Source organism: Polypterus senegalus, chromosome 9 (genome assembly GCF_016835505.1).
Source record: "Polypterus senegalus isolate Bchr_013 chromosome 9, ASM1683550v1, whole genome shotgun sequence".
In the NCBI taxonomy this organism is placed as follows: Eukaryota; Metazoa; Chordata; class Cladistia; order Polypteriformes; family Polypteridae; genus Polypterus; species Polypterus senegalus.
Genome location: NC_053162.1, coordinates 98,502,428 through 98,524,271, shown reverse-complemented (window position 1 = coordinate 98,524,271; position 21,844 = coordinate 98,502,428). Strand labels below are relative to the sequence as shown.

General features: G+C 36.6%; 1 protein-coding gene across 2 annotated transcripts in view; it reads left to right on the top strand.

Annotated features, from left to right (window-relative positions):
- zc3h18 (zinc finger CCCH-type containing 18) overlaps positions 1-21,844 on the top strand; it is a 160,302-nt gene that overhangs the window by 69,371 nt on the left and 69,087 nt on the right. For both annotated transcript variants that reach the window (XM_039763519.1, XM_039763518.1), the window contains exons 6-7: positions 9,527-9,622; positions 13,139-13,296. In XM_039763519.1, the coding sequence (XP_039619453.1) occupies positions 9,527-9,622; positions 13,139-13,296 (254 nt within the window). The remainder of the gene's footprint in view (positions 1-9,526; positions 9,623-13,138; positions 13,297-21,844) is intronic.

The following is a 21,844-nucleotide window of genomic DNA, read 5'->3' as shown; positions in this document are numbered from 1 at the left end:
TTTTCAAACACTGCAAACAAACATTTGTCTCTTTTTCAAAAGCTTAAATGTGCTCCATGACAAGTCAGAGATGACAGTTCCGCTAGGAGCAGAGAATGTCAGAGAGAGAGAGAGAGATAAAAGCAAAAGAATCAATTCCAAAACTGACAGGTGCTGCACAAGGCTTTTAAGTTAGTGGAGTATCGTGTTAGGCTTGTATTACACGTTATAGTGCAAGTGAGAAAGTAAGGAGCAATGTGAGGGTAGTCTGTGTTTCAGGGGTATTCCCAGGGGCGTCTGTGTCCTCTTGTGGTGCGATCACCCCTCCAACTTACTATAATATATATATATATATATATATATATATATATATACACACTGTATATACACTGTATACAGTATACAGTATATATATATATACACACTATATATATATATATATATATATATATATATATATACACTATATATATATATATATATATATATACACTATATATATATATATATATACACATATATATATATATATATATATATATATATATATATATATATATATATATATACATATATATATATATATATATATATATATATATATATATATATATATATATATATATATATATATATACACACACACTATATATATACTGTGTGTGTGTGTATATATATATATCTGTACTAATAAAAGGCAAAGCCCTCACTCACTCACTCACTCACTGACTCATCACTAATTCTCCAACTTCCCGTGTAGGTAGAAGGCTGAAATTTGGCAGGCTTATTCCGTACAGCTTACTTACAAAAGTTGGGCAGGTTTCATTTGAAATTCTACGCATAAGGGTCATAACTGGAAGCTATTTTTCCCCATATAATGTAATGGAGTCTTGAGTTGGAGATGGCGCTGGGAGGAGTTTAGTGTGACATCATCACGCCTCCTACGTAAGTCGTAGAGCACAAGGAAGAACTCCAAACAGCGATCAGCGCAAAGCGCCATTTCACAATTGAGAAGGCAGAAAAACATTATGAAGCAAATGATGCATACAAGCATATTCATAAGTACAGCTACTGCGGAAACAAAGCACGGCGTGAACCGTAAGTTTATATTAAATTAAGTTCATAGGCTACCACTAGCGTTTGTAATTTAGTGCCTGCCCATATAAGGCCGTCCATCAGCGGCAATCCAATACAAACACTGCCGGTAAATATTCACGTGTGAAGGACTGTGCTTATGCAGAGGAAGATGAGATGGTCAGGGTGGTGTTTGGCACAAACTCATTGAAACTGCGAGAGAAAGTTTTAAGTGCGGGTCTTAGCTGACATTACGAGATGGCACCAGTACAGCTGGGAACCTTCGATGCAAGAACACCAAGCGGCTCACGTGAACTGGCGCAGTGCACAGACAAAAGCAACAGTTCCAAAGAGTGCTGAACAAAACCGAATTACACAATTGAGAAGGCAGCAAAAAATATAAGCGTCTTATACATAGAATCATATTCATAAGTGCAGCTACTGCGGAAACAAAGCACCGGGTGGAAAAAGTGAATGTCCTGCTAAAGGAAGACAGTGTAAAAAAAACCCGTGCATGCAGTTTGTCACATCACAGATAAAAGGAAGACGAGCTGTTTATTGATGCAGTAAGGAACTAATCGATGAATGAAACCTCTTATCTTTACAGCGATTGACAAACACGGAATGTAACTTGAACACATCCTACAAATACGAGCCTGATTGAAAGAAATAATGATAATCAAATCCTTGATGACAGCAACATTCAATAACACTCACAAAACAATTACTGTATATTGACAATCATGTTACGTTATTTTTAAAATGTTCCCTTTTCTTTTCATAACTTCTACTTCTCCACTGCGATACGCGGGTATATATTTAAATGTATATATATACCCCGATCTACAGTACATTTGTACAATTGTAGAGTCTTCGCCTCTAACGCTGACATTCGAGGTTCGATTCGAGAGGGATGTACTGACTATATCTGCGCTACCGATTCATTTTACCTTAGCATCTCCTTGGTTTGGGGCGTATGAAAAATATTAGGTTAACGCAGAATCATGTTACGTTATTTTTAAAATTTTCCCTTTCTTAGCACAAGCACAGCTGAGAAGCTTCGATGCATGTACTCCATAACGCGTTAAAAATAACGCATTTAATCACACTTTCAATTCCAAGCAAGCGGGAACTTTTGTCAATGCATGATTTCCTGGTACATCCATTACACTGATGCACACATCACAGCTACAAAAATGTTAGAGTCGGAATAAAGCGCGTTCCTCGACTGATCATTTCGACTTCCGAAGCCTTGATAAAAGCATGGTTTTGTGCACACTGAAAAGCAAGCAAAATTAGATGCATTACAGAAAGCGGACTTTGTGGCTCTTACTGGGGATCATTGGACTTCCGTGACCGTTAGTAATTCTAAATACATCTAATTACAAAATGTTCAATGATCACACTGTTTTAGCCTAATGTACAAAATAATTTTGGCTAATGTTACTCAGAGTTTAAAGAGTAAGCTGGTCAAATTACCTTTTATGTTTCTGACTTATTTTTTTTAAGAAGAAAAACTGCACTTTATGGTGAAATTTTGGTTATTATTATTTAAAGACAATACTATTCTGAAAATGTACTTAAAGTACTTAAACTACCACTTTATTTTTAAGTCTGCCCAATTTTAACCAGGGATGATATTTTTGTTTCTGTTTTGAATTCAAATGCAGTTTAAAGGCTTTTTTTCAGAAATTAAAACAGCTTCAGTTTACAATATTCATGTCCATGTCTATTATTTGATTCTGTAAGCCCACTAAAACCGTTTTAAATAAAAAAAAAAAACATTTACGATTTGGGGCAAATTCGTGTCGATTACATACGATTAATCAAGATTAATTCTTACACAGCCTCTAATTAATTGGATTAATTTTTTAATCAGTCCTAATATATATATATATGTAGATATATATGTAGATTTGTATATATATATGTATATGTATATATATGTATGTGTGTATATGTGTATATATATATATATATATAACTGTATATATATATGTGTATAGATGTGTATATATATATATTTATATATATGTTTATATATATGTTTATATATGTGTCTGTGTGTGTGTGTGTGTGTATATATATATATATATATATATATATATGCCAGCAACACTCATATCAATGACAAAACAATTACATTAACAATCATCTTACGTTATTTTTAAAATGTTTGCTTTTCTTTTTCATAACTTCTTTAACACACTACTCTCGCTGCGGCTGGTATTCTGCTAGTATACTAATAAAAGGCAAAGCACTCGCTCACTCATCACTAATTCTCCAACTTCCCCTTTAGGTAGAAGGCTGAAATTTGGCAGGCTCATTCCTTACAGCTTACTTACAAAAGTTGGGCAGGTTTCATTTCAAAATTCTACACGTAATGGTCATAACTGGAACGTATTTTCGTCCATATACTGTACTGTAATATACTGCAGCTCGATAGCCGTGGGAGGAGTTTAGATATAAAGCATTTAACCAATCACATTTCAGCCATAATTTGTTGCCAGGCAGAGAGGCTTTCACAATCCGTTGTGTAGGCACTCTTAACACAGAATAAATGTTGATTAACCTGTTGCTTCAACCAATCAGATTTTGAGTTAGTGTCAGTCGGGCCCTCTAGCAGGTGTGTGGCAGCGTCACCGTATTCATACCCATTGTTTGGGTAGAAGCCGATATGAGGAACTCTATGGGGCCACTGAACGCACCGCAAATGCTCCGAGCGAAAGATCGTCGCGCGCATTACAGCCAACTCCATGGCAGGATTCTGGACAATATTATTTGCCAGACACAGACCAGATTTCAAGACCACGAAAACCTGATGTTTGTCACGCTCCTCGAGCCCCAGAAGTTTCGGGAATACAAGAAAAATTTTTAAATAATTTCTTTCTTCAAAAATTTCTTCTCACCACTCTTCACTTGCTTAGAAGCCATGGTTAACTGCAAAAGCCCACGAAATATAGAGCACAAAGATATCACAGGTAAAGCACGCACGTCTGACTGAGAACAATGAACAGGGAGTGAGCGGCTCAACACGTGCTTAAATACAGTAATCGGCAGGCAGGCACACACAGGAAGGCAGGCAGGCACGTCTAACCGAGAACAATGCAACACATGCGGAAATCATCGGTGCACACAAACCGAAAGGGAAACTGGCTTGTTCGTATACCGAGTGTGTGGTCGTGAACTGAGGCAAAAGTTTGGCGAACTTGAGTTGTACGTGTACCGAGACGTTCATGAACCAAGGTTCCACTGTGTGTGTATATATATATATATATATATATATATACACTAGCAGAATACCCACGCTTCGCAGCGGAGAAGTAGTGTGTTAAAGAAGGTACGAAAAAGAAAAGAAAAAATTTTAAAAATAACATAACATGATTGTTAATGTAATTGTTTTGTCATTGATATGAGTGTTGTTCTCATATCTATCTATATATATCTATATATATATATCTCTATCTATCTATCTATATATATATATATATATATATATATATATCTCTATCTATATATCTCTATCTATATATATATATATATATATACACTAATAAAAGGCAAAGCCCTCACTCACTCACTGACTCATCACTAATTCTCCAACTTCCCGTGTAGGTAGAAGGCTGAAATTTGGCGCGTAATCACGTGAACTGACTGTCAACGCAGTGCGTAGAAAACCAGGAAGACCTCCAAAAAGCACTTAAGAAAACATGCATTATATAATTGAGAAGGCAGCGAAACAATAAGAAGCGAGCGAGTGACATATACTACCATATTCATGAGTGCTGCTACCTTGGAAAGAAAGCAAGGTGTAAACCTAAACTTTAAATTAAGTTCATAGACAGGCTACGCTGGCATTTCACATACCCATGGGAAAGCGGGATACAAGTTTAATGAGAGGACGCAGGATATAAACGAGAGTTTTGATCACTTTGTAACTAAGTTAAAATTGTAGGTGAAGGGGTGTGCTTATGCAAATTCCGAGACTGTGTTTGTGGGGGATTGACAGTTAAGGCAGGTGGGGGAGTCACGTCATCATCTCCCCTCCCATTTATCTCATTTCGCTCTGAGCTGAGCTCCGCGGCTAACGTAGTCTTCCGAAGCAACTTCGACTGCCACCAAATACTCACAGAAAAATCCACAAGTTAATACACACGCTGTCTCTAGAGTTTCTCCACACTGAATCCTCCAGGCACTACTTTCAAAAGGTCACATTGACAATCGTGTTACTTTTAAAATCTTTCCTTTTCTTAGCACAAGCACAGCTGAGAAGTTTCGATGCATGTGCTCCATAACGCGTTAAAAAATAATTCATTTAATCACACTTTGCATTACAAGCAAAGGGGAGCTTTTGTTAATGCATGATTTCCTGGTACACCGATTACATTGATCAGTGCATCCCGATTCATTTTACCCTCGCACCACCTTAGTTTGTGAAGAAGTATGAAAAAATATGAGGTTAACACAGAAAAACAGATCACCAATTCAAGCTTTATGAATAATCGATTCGCCATCAATAATTGTTTTGGTAAAGCCATCCTCCTTCCATTTTATAATTTTTCCGCGACTAGCCATGATTAAATGAACGGTAAATAAAGTAAGAGCAAAGCGAGGGTGACTTATTTAGGCAGGCATATATATGACAGCAACACTCATGACAATGTCAATCATGTTACGTTATTATTAAAATGTTTCCTTTTCTTTTTCATTACTTCTTTAACACACTACTTCTCCGCTGCGAGGCGCGGGTATTTTGCTATATATATAATATATGAATTACCTCCAAAGAGCGCTGAGACTTTTGATATCATGACTGTGTGTACAAAAGGGGTCTCCTGCCCAGCAAAAGTCGAGCAGCCAGTGCGCGTGCATAGCTGTGCCGGCCTTTGAGACGCTGACTGCGCTTCTGCCTTAAGTCAAAGTGAGCACTTTTAATTTTTTTCATCCTCCCCCTGCGCTATAGCCCAGACAAGTGCAAACACGGGACCCCTTTTCTACACCACGGCAAAATAATATTAAGGCGATTCACACTTTCTTTTTATGCGTATACGATTATGAGGTCCTCAGCTCGGATTATGAAGACGCGCACAGGAGTGGAGGACTGACAATGCCATCACAGCCGATTAATGGCGGGGCGTCTCACCAGTCTACACAAGACCCACGCGACTGTCCCCAAAAGGCGATCATAACGTCATCGAACACATCTCTCTATACTATATAAAAGAAAAAGGCAACTTTCCTTTCTTTACACCTTTTTCCTTTTATCCCAAACCAAAGCCTTTCTCTCTTAACACTGCAGAGGACACAAAATAATTTTCTTTAAATGCCGGTAAGGCACATTACCAGAGGCACAAATTTGAGCGTTCACATAGAAAATGTAATTTCAATGTACCTGTACTTCTTAAAACGTTAATGTTTTACTGTTTAATAACTTATAGACTATAATTTATTTTTCCCTTGCACTCAGTGACCAAACCTATACACACACACACATATATAGACACATACAAACATACACACAAGTATATGTATGTGTATATATACACACACACACACACACACATACATACATACACACATATATATAATTTGTGTGTGTGTGTGTGTGTATGTATGTGTGTGTATATATGATGTAGATAGGTATGTATGTAGTATATATATATATATATATATATGTATATATATATATATATATATGTGTATATATATATATATATGTCAACTTAATTGTCAACTTAATTTCTGCTACTCAAAATGCTTTTCAGTATCTTGTGTGGCCCCCACGAGCTTGTATGCATGCTTGACAACGTCGGGCATGCTCCTAATGAGACGACGGATGGTGTGTTGTGGCATTTCCTCCCAGATCTGTATGAGGGCATCCCTGAGCTGTTGTACAGTCTGAGGAGCAACCTGGCGGCGCCTAATGGACCGAAACATAATGTCCCACAGTTGTTCTATTGGGTTTAAGTCAGGGGATCGTGAAGGCCATTCAGTTGTTTCAATTCCTTCATCCTCCAGGTACTGCCTGCATACTCTTGCCACATGAGGCAGGGCATTGTCGTGCAATAGGAGGAAACCAGGACCTACTGCACCAGTGTAGGGTCTGACAATGGTTTCAAGGATTTCATCTCGATACCTTATGGCAGTCAGAGCACCATTTCCTACGCAGTAGATGTCTGTGCGTCCCTCCATGGATATGCCTCCCCAGACCATCACTGACCCACCACCAAACCTGTCATATTGAACGACGTTGCAGGCAGCATATCGTTCTCCTTGTCTTCTCCAGACTCTTTCACGTCTATCACAGCTGCTCAGGGTGAACCTGCTCGTTTGTAAAAGTACAGGCCAGTGGCGGACTTGCCAATTCTGGTGTTCTTGAGCAAATGCCAGTCAAGCTCCACGGTGCTGGGCAGTGAGCACAGGGCCCACTACAGGACGTCGGGCCCTCAGGCCATCTTCATGAAGTCTGTTCCTGATTGTTTGGGTAGAGACATTCACACCAGTGGCCCTCTGGAGGTCATTCTGTAGGGCACGAGCAGTGCTCAGCCTGTTCCGCCTTGCACAAAGGAGCAGGTATCGGTCCTGCTGATGGGTTGAGGACCTTCTACGGCTCTGTCCAGCTCTCCGAGAATAGCAGCCAGTCTCCTGAAATCTCCTCCATGTTCTGGAGATTGTGCTGGGAGACACATTAAACCTTCTTGCTGCAGCACGTGTGGATGTGCCATCCTGGAGAAGTTGGACAACCTGTGCAACTTCTGTAGGGTTAAGAAATCGCCTCATACTGCCAGTAGAGATAATTACTCAAGCCAAAACTAGCACGAGTGGAAAACTATTTTGCTAGTAAAAAAAAAAACTAAATATATACATACATACATACATATATATATATATATATATATATATATATATATATATATATATATATATATATATATATATATAGTTTGGTGTTCGTTCATTTATTTCTTTATCAATTTATACTCACTTTATTATTTTACATACTGTTTGTTTTTTGGCTTATTTTTGATCGGGGATTGGGGGATGTTTATATAGAAATACGGCTTGCCGGGTCTAACGTCCTCAACTTGCCACACTACAAGCCTTGGTGGTGTAGCTGCCAGTTTTGGAGAGTGAGTCGGCCATTACAATACATTATATACTGTATCTGCATTTGACTAAGGCCTGTGTAAATAGCTAGTGGCAAAACAATAAGTAGAGACAGTTTTATGTTATTAAATCTAATTAAAAGATACAAAAGCAAATAAACAGGTCATAGTAATTATTGTAGATTTAGGATGTGCCTGTAGATGAAGTTCTTGATTCCAGAATTTGTTTAGTTGACTAGTTGGCACAGAGGAGGGGAGAAAAAAAAAAACAAACTAAGGTTGGTTCATTAGGAGTAAAATAAACCTCTGACGGGCCACGGTATTCAGTTTCTATAGTGGTACAACTACTACTACTAAGATCTACGCATAACTTCTTCCATATGATTTTAAAATTTATTACAAAACATAGGTAAATTAAAGAACATAATAAACTTATTAAACTAAGCCTAACATATTTCCAAAATGCTATTTTCTTTGCTGTAAACCTATGTAAATATATCCAAACTAAAACTGTTGCTCCATGTCCTGCTCAGCAGCAATGATCTGACCCAACCCCTTTACAGCATTAAAGTTAGAAACAGGACAGATTAATGGAGCACTTACTTACTGTACATAAAGGCATGATTAATCAACTGATACTTATACTTTAATACAAGCATTTACATGTTATACAAATGGCTCTTACAATCTTTGAAATGTTTATGTGTACTTTACATTAATGCAAATACTGACCAAAAAAGATGTTCTGTATTTTATACTTGTAATAACAATTATCTGAATTGAACAATTAAAAACTGAAATACTTCATTTTAATTGCAGATTATTTTTTATTTTAAAGCCACTGTATGTTAATTAACTTTGTAAGTATGCAGTAGTGCTACAAACATTGCTCTGTCCCTGATGATAAATTATTGCAAGCTTACTGACCATGCTTCATGTCTGTTTTTGTCTGTATCAGGAAAGAGCCTGTGCCTTCGTCCTTAGAAATAATGGTCTTAACTAAAAAAGAGGCTAAATGCAAACATCAAGATTTATAACACAAAAGATGTAAATTTATGTATATCACATTAACCTGAGAATGGTACTATGTTGTTCCTATTTTTTTAAATTTCATTGTTAACAATTAATAAATTAGTAGGGCATCAACACAAGTAACCACCTCCTCCAACACAAATATACAAGTGAAAAGATTCTTATGGCAGTGAATGTACTGTGTGATACTGTAACAAACTTGCATTTGTCAGTATATCGTCGTTTTTCTTAGTAATGCTAATTTGCAGTTGGAGAAACTTCTGCATTATGTTTGATCTCTTTTGCTTTACACAAGATGCCATTACATTTTAAGTGATTATTTTTTTTAATTGTAGGGTGGACCTGTGGTTGAAGAAGTTCTTCCTCCTCCTCCTCCCATTGAACCTCCAGCAGAGAGTGCTTGGGAAAGAGGATTAAGACACGCAAAAGAGGTAATTTTTATGAAATAATTTCAAAGTATGATTAATAATGAAACTGAGCTCATTTCTTTCCCATTTTCACCAAAACAGGTTTTTGGCACCAAAATAATCTGTAAATACTATGGGGCCAACTATTACTGTCCTTTCTTTTCCCCAAGGTATGCCAGGCCACTCTACATTGCTTTGACATAACAGATGTTTTTTATGTTGGGAAGTATTCCACTATTTATCAGAAATTTTATTGAGGCACAAACCGTTATTTGACACTTTGTATTATTGTAAAACGCAAAACAAGTCCCTGTGAGTGCTGTAGCATTAGGTAAAATGGAGGCTATGTTTTCCTGAGTGGCAACTGTTTATTATAAATATGAGTATTGTCAGTTTAACAAAGTGCATTATAATGAAATTTATATTTAAATATTATTTTGAAACACTGATACAATAATATGTGATTGTTGTTTTTTTTCTGGAATTATAATGCAGCATGCAGAAAAGACACTAAACATCTGTTCCTGTTGGACAAAAAAGATACCATCTATAATGCACAGTCTTGCCAAAAAGTACTGAAATGAACATTTTTATCTGTTTTACACTTATATGAAAAAGTCTTGGAACCCCTCTTAATTCTTTGGATTTTTGTTTATCATTGGCTGAGCTTTCAAAATAGCAACTTCCTTTTAATATAAGACATGCCTTATGGAAACCGTAGTATTTCAGCTGTGACATTAAGTTTATTGGATTAATAGAAAATATGCAATATGCATCATAACAAAATTAGACAGGTATATAAATTTGGGCACCCCAACAGAGATGTTGCATCAATACTTAGTTGAGCCTCCTTTTGCAAATATAACAGCTTCTAGACTCCTCCTATAGCCTTTGATGAGTGTCTGGATTCTGGATGGAGGTATTTTTGACCGTTCTTCCATACAAAATCTCTCCAGTTAAATTTGATGGCTGCTGAGCATGGACAGCCTCCCTCTGCATGAATGCCTTTGTAGATTTCGAACTGAGTTTTGGGTCATTGTCTTATTGGAATATCCAACCCCTGTGTAACTTCAACTTTATGACTGATGCTTGAACATTATCCTGAAGAATTTGTTGATATTGGGTTGACACTTGACTTTAACAAGGGCCTCATTCCCTGAACTAGCCACACATCCCCACAGCATGATGGCATCTCCACCAAATTTGACAATAAGTAGAAGGTGTTTTTCTTGGAATACGGTGTTCTCCTTCCATACAAAGCACGTTTTTGTTATGATCAAATAGCATTTGCATACAACAAGCGACTCTGTTTGTGGCGTGAGTGCAGAAAGGGCTTCTTTCTTATCACCCTGCCATACAGATGTTCTTTGTGCAAATTGCGCTGAATTGTAGAACGATGTACAGATGTACACCATCTGCAGCAAGATGTTCTTGATGGTCTTTAGAGATGATCTATGGGTTGTATGTGCATTTGCCACTCCTATATTTTTCTTGGCCTGCCAGACCTGGGTTTAACAGCAACTGTGCCTGTGCCTTCCATTTCCTGATTACATTCCTTACAGTTGAAACTGACAGTTTAAATCTCTGAGAAAGCTTTTTATAGCCTTCCCCTAAACCATGATACTGAACAATCTTTGTTTTCAGATCTTTTGAGAATTGCATTGAGGATCCCATGTTGTCACTCTTCAGAGGAGAGTCAAAGGGAATCACAACTTTCAATTGACAACCTTAAATACCTTTTCCCATGTTTGGACACACCTGTCTATGAAGTTCAATGCTTAACGAGCTAATCCAACCTGTTTGGTGTTGCAAGTAATCAGTATTGAGCAGTTATATGCATTCAGATCAGCAAAATTACAAGAGTACCCACATTTTTGCACAGCCAGTTTTTCACATTTGATTTAATTTATGTAATGTAACTAAATACTACTTCACTAAAAACCTCAGATGTTCCTAGGTAATGAAAGACATACCACTGTTATCTTTTTTGTTGAAAGTAAATTATTATGCAGACTGAGAGAGGTTTCCAAACTTTTTCATATGACTGTATGTTGATGCCAAAAAATGCATTGTAACTGCTTAAATGGTTTTGGTTTTGATTCTTGTTCCAGAAATCAGTTGGATAAGCATATGAGAAGACTCTCATGCCCCATGACATTATTTACTTGATGACAATTTTAATTTTAGCATTTAGCAACCAAAAAAAAGTTAACCAAAAATGTACACCTGTTGCCTGTGTGCAATGTATCATGTAAATTGTTTGGTGTCGAAGGATAATGACAGTAAGCACTTGACTTCTGAGAAGGCATTGGCATAACAAAAAAAATAAGAGTACAGAACTCTGTTAGCAGCCTTTCTCATTTCCAGGCACTGACAAAACCAAACCAAGCACTAAGGTTTGTTTTGAAGGCAGATATTGTGATTTTGTAAAATTTTATGATGGATAACATTTTCCTCCACATAATAATTAAAAATTATGATATGATTTGAAAAGCATTCTACTTTACAATAAATGATCATTATTAGTTATTGCACAGTATTAGAATCTGTTATGTGGACTTTAATGTACTGTACAAGATACTGTAAACCAGTACTTCCTTAAAATATTTTAGATTCTGTAGTGACATAGAGTACTTATTTAACTTAAAGCCAGTGGCATTGTTAGTAGGAATCTGCATTTGAAAATCGATTTTATCTATGTTCACTTCAAGACAGTAAAAAATAATTTGATTTTGAACTTTATTGATAATCATGTTTTAAAGTTACTCAAAGGTAAATAGCTGGTCCTTACTATACTTCAAAACAGAATGAACAAAATCTAAATTCTGGCAGGACCAAACTTTGGCTCAGACAACAGGCAAGTTCAGTTGAAACTTGAATCATCATAGTTCAAGATTTTGCTTCTAGTGTTTGCGAAATTCAGGAGGTCATCACAAATAGTTATAATCCATTGTAACCAAGCACCAAAGGTCTGTTAATGTGCCTTTTTTTATCTTGTACTTGCAACCTTGAGCTGAATAGATAAATGGCATTCTTGTTATTCAAATACAATGAGTAAAAGTAATTTGTAAGAAAGTAAAACTGTTTTTAAAATGCTATTGTCTTGTCAATGCTGTTTTAATTACAGCCATGAACTGAACACTAATCGTTTTTGCAGTACTTGATTACATTGTTTCCTCTGGGAGCAAACAGTCTATGGGAAGAGTAAAATTGGAATATATTGGTGTTTACTGTACAGGATTTCAAACAGATTCAAGCAACACGAACTTCAAGAAAACCTAAATATACATGCCAAACTCAGAAATCAAAAACTACACTCCTTTTCTTGTACATTAAAAATATGCATAATGCTTAAATTGATACTTGAGTCATAATAGTTCTTGGATAATCTCCTAGTTTTACAACTATTGCTTTGTATACTGATGCTCAAGTTACAATTTCAAGTTACAATGTCTTTTTATTGTTTTTACTTTTTGAGTTTGCCCTATAGGTACATTTTAAAGCATATCATTTTAGTAAATAGTTTCTCCTTTTTTTTAGGTTCTAAAAAAAGCAACATTGCGGAAAGAACAAGAACCTGATTTTGAAGAAAAAAGATTTAATGTTACTATTGGGGAGGATGACAGGGATTTTGACAAAGAAAATGACTTTTTCAGAGAGAGAAACTACCGCATTACAAGAGAAGTTAGAGACCCTGGGTAAGGAATTAATTCTACTGTTTAATATAAATTATAGCACAAATAAATATTTGGGAAAATGTACAATCCATACATGTCTAGAGGGTGTGTATTTAAGGATATGTATATATAGTGGAACCTCGCGAGTCGGCTAAAGGGAAAAAGAAGAGAACAGGAAAGTATGTGAGGTTGCAGTAGGAGAAAGCCGGTGCAGGAGAGAGAGAGAGCGAACATGGGAAGTTGGAGAATTAGTGATGAGTGAGTGAGTGAGTGAGTCAGTCAGTGAGGGCTTTGCCTTTTATTTGTATATGTGTATATATATATATATATATATATATGTATGTATGTGTATATGTATGTATGTGTATATGTATGTATATATGTGTATATGTATGTGTATATATATATATGTATATATGTACATGTAACATGACCAAGCTGTGCGCTGAGCTTACTCTTGAGCATGCAACTTACAGTTGGCCATGTGAACAGTAATCTTGTCTCAAATCTCACAACTTGGATTGCTGCTGTCATAATCGGTTTGAGTTTCATGGTTTGTTTCAATTACGACAGTATTTGCAGGATTTGTTGTGTTGAAGTAACATTCAGCATCTGTCAAGCATTGTAAGCACACAACCGGTTTCATCGATAAAATCACATCCAGCTTTTGAGAGTTTAAACATTCATAAACATCAAAGTGTAACTACTGAAATCGTCACCTGTGAATCTAAGATGTTTAAGAGGCATTGGCGGTTGTTGAAAGGTGTAAAATATTTTGCCATTTCGGTACACTTGAAAGCGACAACCGAACAATTCAGCGGCAGCCATCAACTCACATGCAGAACCATAGGTGAAGGGCTTAAGCTTTTTACTCTTATAGTGCTCCTGTGTAGTATAATCATCTCCTGTACCATTATCAGTCCACACCTTGAACCTGTCCCAGTCATTCAATACATAAGACACAATGTTCCTCCGGATATCAAGAGTGAGCCTGATATGGCCGTGCAATATGTAACAAAGAGAATGGAAAAGGTAGGTGCCATCTCCGGGCATGGAAAGCACTCGGTCAGTGACAGTTCTTTGATCGATAGTGATCACCTCGATAGACATGGTAATGGGGGTTGGAATGATAAAGGAAATGGGTACCTGAGCAATGTAAAGTTAGTCTAAAATACCTATACAATAACAATAATTGTAATAAACAAACAATAGAACAGAGTAGAAGCCGTGGATTAAACAAAAAGGCTGTAGTTATCAGTAGGGAGACGTGAATCCAGTGGCGAAGCAAGGAAGGGAATGTAGAGAACGGAGCGACAGAAGGTCTTATATAGGCAGGCAGCCAACAACCACCCAACGCCACCTCACACGGTGACCGAGCTGCAGGCTATGGACATATATATATATATATATATATGAACGTAAGTAGGATTCAGTTAGCGTTGGGAACCCATGTACCAAATTTCTTGAAGATGGGCCCATAAGTAACAAAGACTGTTGGAAAGTTCAATATGGCGGGCGACAGTGGCGTCATACCATAGAAATAAGTAAGTACATAGATTTCGGTTAGCGCAGGGAAGCTGCCTACCAAATTTCATTAAGATGGGACCATAAATAAGAAAGTTCAACATGGCGGAAGTTGTCGACCGTTATGACCGTTGCGCGTAGAATTTCGAAAATGAAACCTGCTTAACTTTTGTAAGTAAGCTGTAAGGAATAAGCCTGCCAAATTTCAGCTTTCTACCTACATGGGAAGTTGGAGAATTAGTGATGAGTGAGTGAGTGAGTCAGTCAGTGAGGGCTTTGCCTTTTATTAGTGTGTATATATATATGTGTGTGTGTGTGTATGTATATGTATATCTGTATGTATATATGTGTGTGTGTGTGTATGTATATGTATATCTGTATGTATATGTGTGTGTGTATATGTATATCTGTATGTATATGTATATCTGTATGTATATGTGTATGTGTATATGTGTATATATATGTATATGTGTATATATATACAGTCATGTGAAAACATTAGGACACCCTTTGAAAGCATGTGGTTTTCTGTAACATTTTTAATAAATGGTTATTTCATCTCCGTTTCAACAATACAGAGAGATTAAAGTAATCCAACTAAACAAAGAAAACTGAGGAAAAGTCTTTTCAAGATCTTCTGTAAATGTCATTCTACAAAAATGCCTATTCTAACTGAGGAAAAGATAGGACACCCTTGCCCCTAATAGCGAGTGTTACCTCCTTTGGCTGAAATAACTGCAGTGAGACGGTTCTTGTAGCCATCTACCAGTCTTCGACATCGGTCTGAGGAAATTTTACCCCACTCCTCAATGCAGAACTTTTTCAGCTGTGAGATGTTTGAGGGGTTTCTTGCACGTACAGCCCTTTTCAAGTCACCCACAGCATCTCAATGGGATTCAAATCTGGACTTTGACTTGGCCATTCCAGGACTCTCCATTTCTTCTTTTCAGCCAATCTTTGGTTGATTTACTAGTATGTTTTGGGTCATTGTCATGTTGCATGGTCCAGTTCCGCTTCAGCTTTAATTTTCTAACTGATGGTCTCACATGTTCTTCAAGCACCTTCTGATACACAGTAGAATTCATCGTGGATTCTATGATGGTGAGCTGACCAGGTCCTGCTGCAGCAAAGCAGCCCCAAACCATGACACTTCCACCTCCATGCTTCACAGTTGGTATGAGGTTCTTTTCTTGGAATGCTGTGTTTGGTTTACGCCAAACATGTCCTCTGCTGTTGTGTCCAAATAATTCAATTTTGGACTCATCTGTCCAAAGAACATTATTCCAGAAGTCCTGGTCTTTGTCAACTTTATCTCTGGCAAATGTCAGTCTGGCCTCGATGTTTCTCTTGGAAAGCAAAGGTTTCCTCCTTGCACACCTCCCATGCAAGTTAAACTTGTACAGTCTCTTTCTGATTGTAGAGGCATGTACTTCTACATCAACAGTAGCCAGAGCCTGCTGTAGTTCTCGAGATGACACTTTAGGGTTTTGGAGACCTCTTTTAGCATCTTGCGGTCTGCTCTTGGGGTGAACTTGCTGGGGCGACCAGTCCTGGGCATGTTGGCAGTTGTTTTGAAAGCCCTCCACTTGTAGACTATCTTCCGGACAGTGGAATGGCTGATTTCAAAATCTTTTGAGATCTTTTAAATCCCTTCCCAGACTCATAGGCTGCTACAATCTTTTCTGAAGTCCTCTGACAGCTCTTTTGTTCTCACCATGGTGCTCACTCTCACTTCAACAGTCAGGAGCACACCAAACTAAATGTCTGAGGTTTAAATAGGGCAAGCCTCATTCAACATGCAGAGTAACGATCTACTAATTATGTGCACCTGGTGTGATATACCTGTGTGAGATCTGAGCCAATTTAAGAGGGAATACATGTGAGAGTGTCCTATCTTTTTCCTCAGTTAGAATAGGCATTTTTGTAGAATGACATTTACAGAAGATCTTGAAAAGACTTTTCTTCAGTTTTCTTTGTTTAGTTGGATTACTTTAATCTCTGTATTGTTGAAACGGAGATGAAATAACCATTTATTAAAAATGTTACAAAAACCACATGCTTTCAAAGGGTGTCCTAATGTTTTCACATGACTGTATATATATATATATATATATATATATGTATATGTGTATATATATATATGTATATGTGTATATATATATATATATATATATACATATGTATATGTGTATATATATATATGTATATGTGTATATATATATATGTATATGTGTATATATATATATATGTATATGTGTATATATATATGTATATATGTGTATATATATATATATGTATATTTGTATATATATATATATATGTATATTTGTATATATATATATATATATGTATATATGTATGTATATTTGTATATATGTATGTATATTTGTGTATATATATATGTATATTTGTGTATATATATGTATATTTGTGTATATATATATATGTATATATGTATATTTGTGTATATATATATATATATATATATATATGTATATATGTTGTCGCAGTAGGGGGCAGCATGGCTCCCTTGAACCCTCAGGTACCACGCCAAACACCTGGTAAAAGTGCCACAATAATTCTTTTTATTATAATAATTACGTGCACTAAGCACCCTCCACTCCACACTATTCATAAATCAATACTCAATACTCAATAACCAATTAATAATCACAATCCTCCACTCCCAGACGCGTTGCCCTCCTACCACCCAGCTCAGCTCGCCGTCTGGGAGTTCCCTCGGTCCTTTTATATTCCCTGACCCGGCAGTGTTCCCAGTCCCCAGTCCATGTGATCTTGTATCACTTCCGGGTCAGGTAAAAGTACTTTTCTTCATCCCGAAGTCCGCCGCTCTTCCTATGACGAACTTCCGGGTCATAGTGTACAAATAAGTCTTTGGTCCTCCCTGCAGCTCCCTCTTGCGGCCCCTGTGGTATCCAGCAGGGCTGAGGATAAAAACTACATAGTCCGTGACTCCCTGCTGGTCTTAGGGGCACCTCCATACTGCAGGGAGGGCTCCATCTGGCGGCTTGGGGGACTTGGCTTGGATAAACTGCCGGGCATAGTCCACAGTGTATATATATGTATATGTGCGTATATATATATATATATCTATATCTATATCTATATCTATATATCTATACTAATAAAAGGCAAAGCCCTCACTCACTCACTGACTCATCACTAATTCTCCAACTTCCCGTGTGGGTGGAAGGCTGAAATTTGGCAGGTTCATTCCTTACAGCTTCCTTACAAAAGTTGGGCAGGTTTTATATCAAAATTCTACGCGTAATGGTCATAACTGAAGCTGTTTTTCTCCATTTACTGTAATGGAGATGAGCTTCAACGCCGTGGGGCGGAGTTTCGTGTGACATCATCACGCCTTCCACGTAATCACGCAGTACATAGAAAACCAGGAAGACCTGCAAAAGCGCTGAAGAAAACATGCATTATATAATTGAGAAGGCAGCTAAACAATAAGAAGCGAAGCGAGTGACATATACAACCATATTTATGAGTTCTGCTACTTCGGAAACAAAGCACGATGTAAACCTACACTTTAAATTAAGTTCATAGACAGGCTGCGCTGGCGTTTGTAATTTAGTGCCTGCCCATATAAGGCCGTCCGTCAGCGGCAATCCAATAGCAAACTCCACTAAATATTCACGGGTGAAGGACTGTGCTTATGAAGATGAGATGGTCAGGGTGGTGTTTGGCACAAACTCAGCGAAACTGCGAGAGAAAGTTTTAAGTGCCAGGACTAAGGTAACATTAAATACAGCCATGGACATAGCACGAGATGGCACCAGCACAGCTGGGAACCTTCGATGCATGTACACCGAAGCGCTCACGTGAACTGACGCAGTGCACAGAAAAAGCAACAGTTCCAAAAGGCTGAACAAAACCGAATTACACAATTGAAAAGGCAGCAAAAATATGAAGCGCCTGATACATACAAGCATATTCATAAATCCAGCTACTGCGGAAACAAAGCACACGTGGAAAAGTCAATGTCCCGCTAAAGGAAGACAGTGTAAAAAACCCGTGCATGCAGTGTGTCAGGTCTCAGATAAAGAAGAAGACGAGCTGTTTATTGATGCAGTAAGAAACGAATCGATGAATGAAACCTGTCATCTTTAACATTGACAAACACGGAATGTAACTTGAACACAACACATCCTACAAATACGAACCTGATTGAAAGAAATAATGATAATCAAATCCTTGATGACAGCAACACTCAGTAACACTCACAAAACAAATACTGTATATTGACAGTCATGTTACGTTATTTTTAAAATGTTCCCTTTTCTTTTTCTAGCTTTTTAACACACTACTTCTCCGCTGCAATACGCTGGTATATATATATATGTATATATATATCCCGATCTACATACTCGAATAATGGATACTTTATTGCCATCAATGATTGTTTTGGTAAAGCCATACTCAGTGTATTCATTAGATGAACGGTAAAAAAGTAAGAGCGAGGGGAGGATGACTTATTGAGGCATGCAGGCTGTAGTGCCAACTCTATCTGAATTGCGCGATCACATTTGAAAAATATATCTTTTCAAGTTCTATTTAGTCCATATGTGTCAAACTCAAGGGCCAGGCCACATCCGCCCGGCGTAATTATATCCGCCCGAGATCATTTTATATACTGTATTATTGTTATTAATGGCCCGGTATATGAAGCGCTGGTAACACAATAAACTACAGATCCCATAATGCAGCGCTTCAGCTGCCTTGCCGTAACACTTACCGTTAATCAAGTCTAGCTTATGATGCTGCAAGTTATTGCGCTAGCTCACACGATGCTGAAGAGAAAAGTTGATTCTGAAAATAGAGCCTTTAAAACCGATGGGAGGCTGAGTATATGTTTACTGAACCCGTGTGTCTCATTTGTGGAGCTAATGTGGCTGTAATTACAGAATTTAATCTAAGATGGCACTATAAAACAAAACATCAGGGTAACCTGAAAGACCTGAATGCAATGCAGAAGATACAGAAAGCAGAAGAATTAAATAAGAATCTGACACTTCAGCGGACGTTTTACCGTGCACAATCACAAAGTGATTTCAATTGACGCTGCTTTTATGGGAGACACAACCACTTGCCCCACTTTCCCTGTTGCCAAGTAATGTTAAACCAAGTCGTCACTACGGTGTTCCCAAATCGCACTTTGCTGATAAACTGAGCGCACTGAGTTTGCACGGCGCTTTGGTGACTTTGAAGAACAAAAAACGTCCGTCTACATGCGGCTCGAACCTTGTGCATGTTTGGTAGCACATATCTGTGTGAGAAGCTCTTCTCAGTGATAAAGACTAACAAAACAGCACACAGGAGTCGCCTCACTGATGAGCACCTGCAATCCATCCTGAGAATCTCCACAACACAGAACCTCACACCAAACATAAACGAACCTGTTGCCAAAAATATGCCAGGTGTCCAGCTCTAAAATGACATATGAGCAAAGACAACTGAATGATTTGATTTGTTATTGCTGAAAGGAACACATTTTATTTATATTTCCAGGTTTTGTTATGCAGCATGTTCATATTTGAATTTGTATAATTTTGACAGGATATATTTTTATGGAGAGCAAAATATTATAAGTTGTTTAAGGTTTGAGTTTATTTTGATTTATTCAGGAATAATATTCCTGTCTGTTTTTACCATTCCTACCAAAGATATTTCTGTCGACTAAATAAAAATTCCTTCTATTTAAAATTTAAATAGAACTTGAACAAATACGATAGTTCATAATATCCACGCAGACTTGCACGTAAGAGCGGAGATATCCGTTTTAACAAGCAGCGTATTGCACTGATAATGAAATAGCTGTGTGTGTATATATGTAGATATGTATGTATATGTATATATGTTTATATATGTGTGTGTGTATGTGTATATATATATATATATATATATATATATATATGTATATGTATATGTATATGTATATGTATATGTATATGTATTTGTATTTGTGTGTATATATGTAGATATATATATGTATATATATATGTGTGTGTGTGTGTATATTTGTGTATATGTATAGATATGTATATATATATGTTTGTGTGTGTGTGTGTAAATATATATATATATATATATATGTATGACAGCAACACTCATCACTCACTACAGTGACAAAACAATTACATTGACAATCATGTTACGTTATTTTCAAAATGTTTCGTTTTCTTTTCATTGCTTCTTTAACACACTACTTCTCCATGCCAAGCTGGTATTTAGCTAGTATATATATATATATATATGTATATATGTATATACGTTACGATAGTTCATAATATCCACACAGACTTGTACGTAAGAGCGGGAGTTATCCGTTTTAACAAACAGCGTATTGCACTGATACGAAATAGCTGTGTGTGTATATATGTAGATATGTATGTATATGTATAGATATGTATATATATGTTTGTGTGTGTGTATGTATGTATATATATATATGTATTTGTGTGTATATATGTGTATGTATGTATATGTGTGTGTATATATGTAGATATATATATATATGTGTATATGTATAGATATGTGTATATATATATATATATATATATATATATATGTTTATGTGTGTGTAAATATAAATATATATATATATATATATGACAACAACACTCATCACTCACAACAGTGACAAAACAATTACATTGACAATCAGGTTACGTTATTTTCAAAATGTTTCCTTTTCTTTTCATTGCTTCTTTAACACACTATCTCCACAAGCTGGTATTTTGCTAGTATATATATATATATATGTGTGTGTGTGTATATATATATATATATATATATATATATATATATATATATATATATATATATATATATATACTGTATATATAAACTGGAGGTCGGAGGTCGCAGCATCTGATGTCTTTGACGTGATGGGTTAAGGGGTCAGCGCTGGCATCCCTTTCCTATATAAGATGGTGATTTTTTTTAAACACATTTTGGTTCTGTTGACTGAAATTTTGATTGTCCCAGTTAGAGCCTTCGTTTTGGCCAAGTTTTA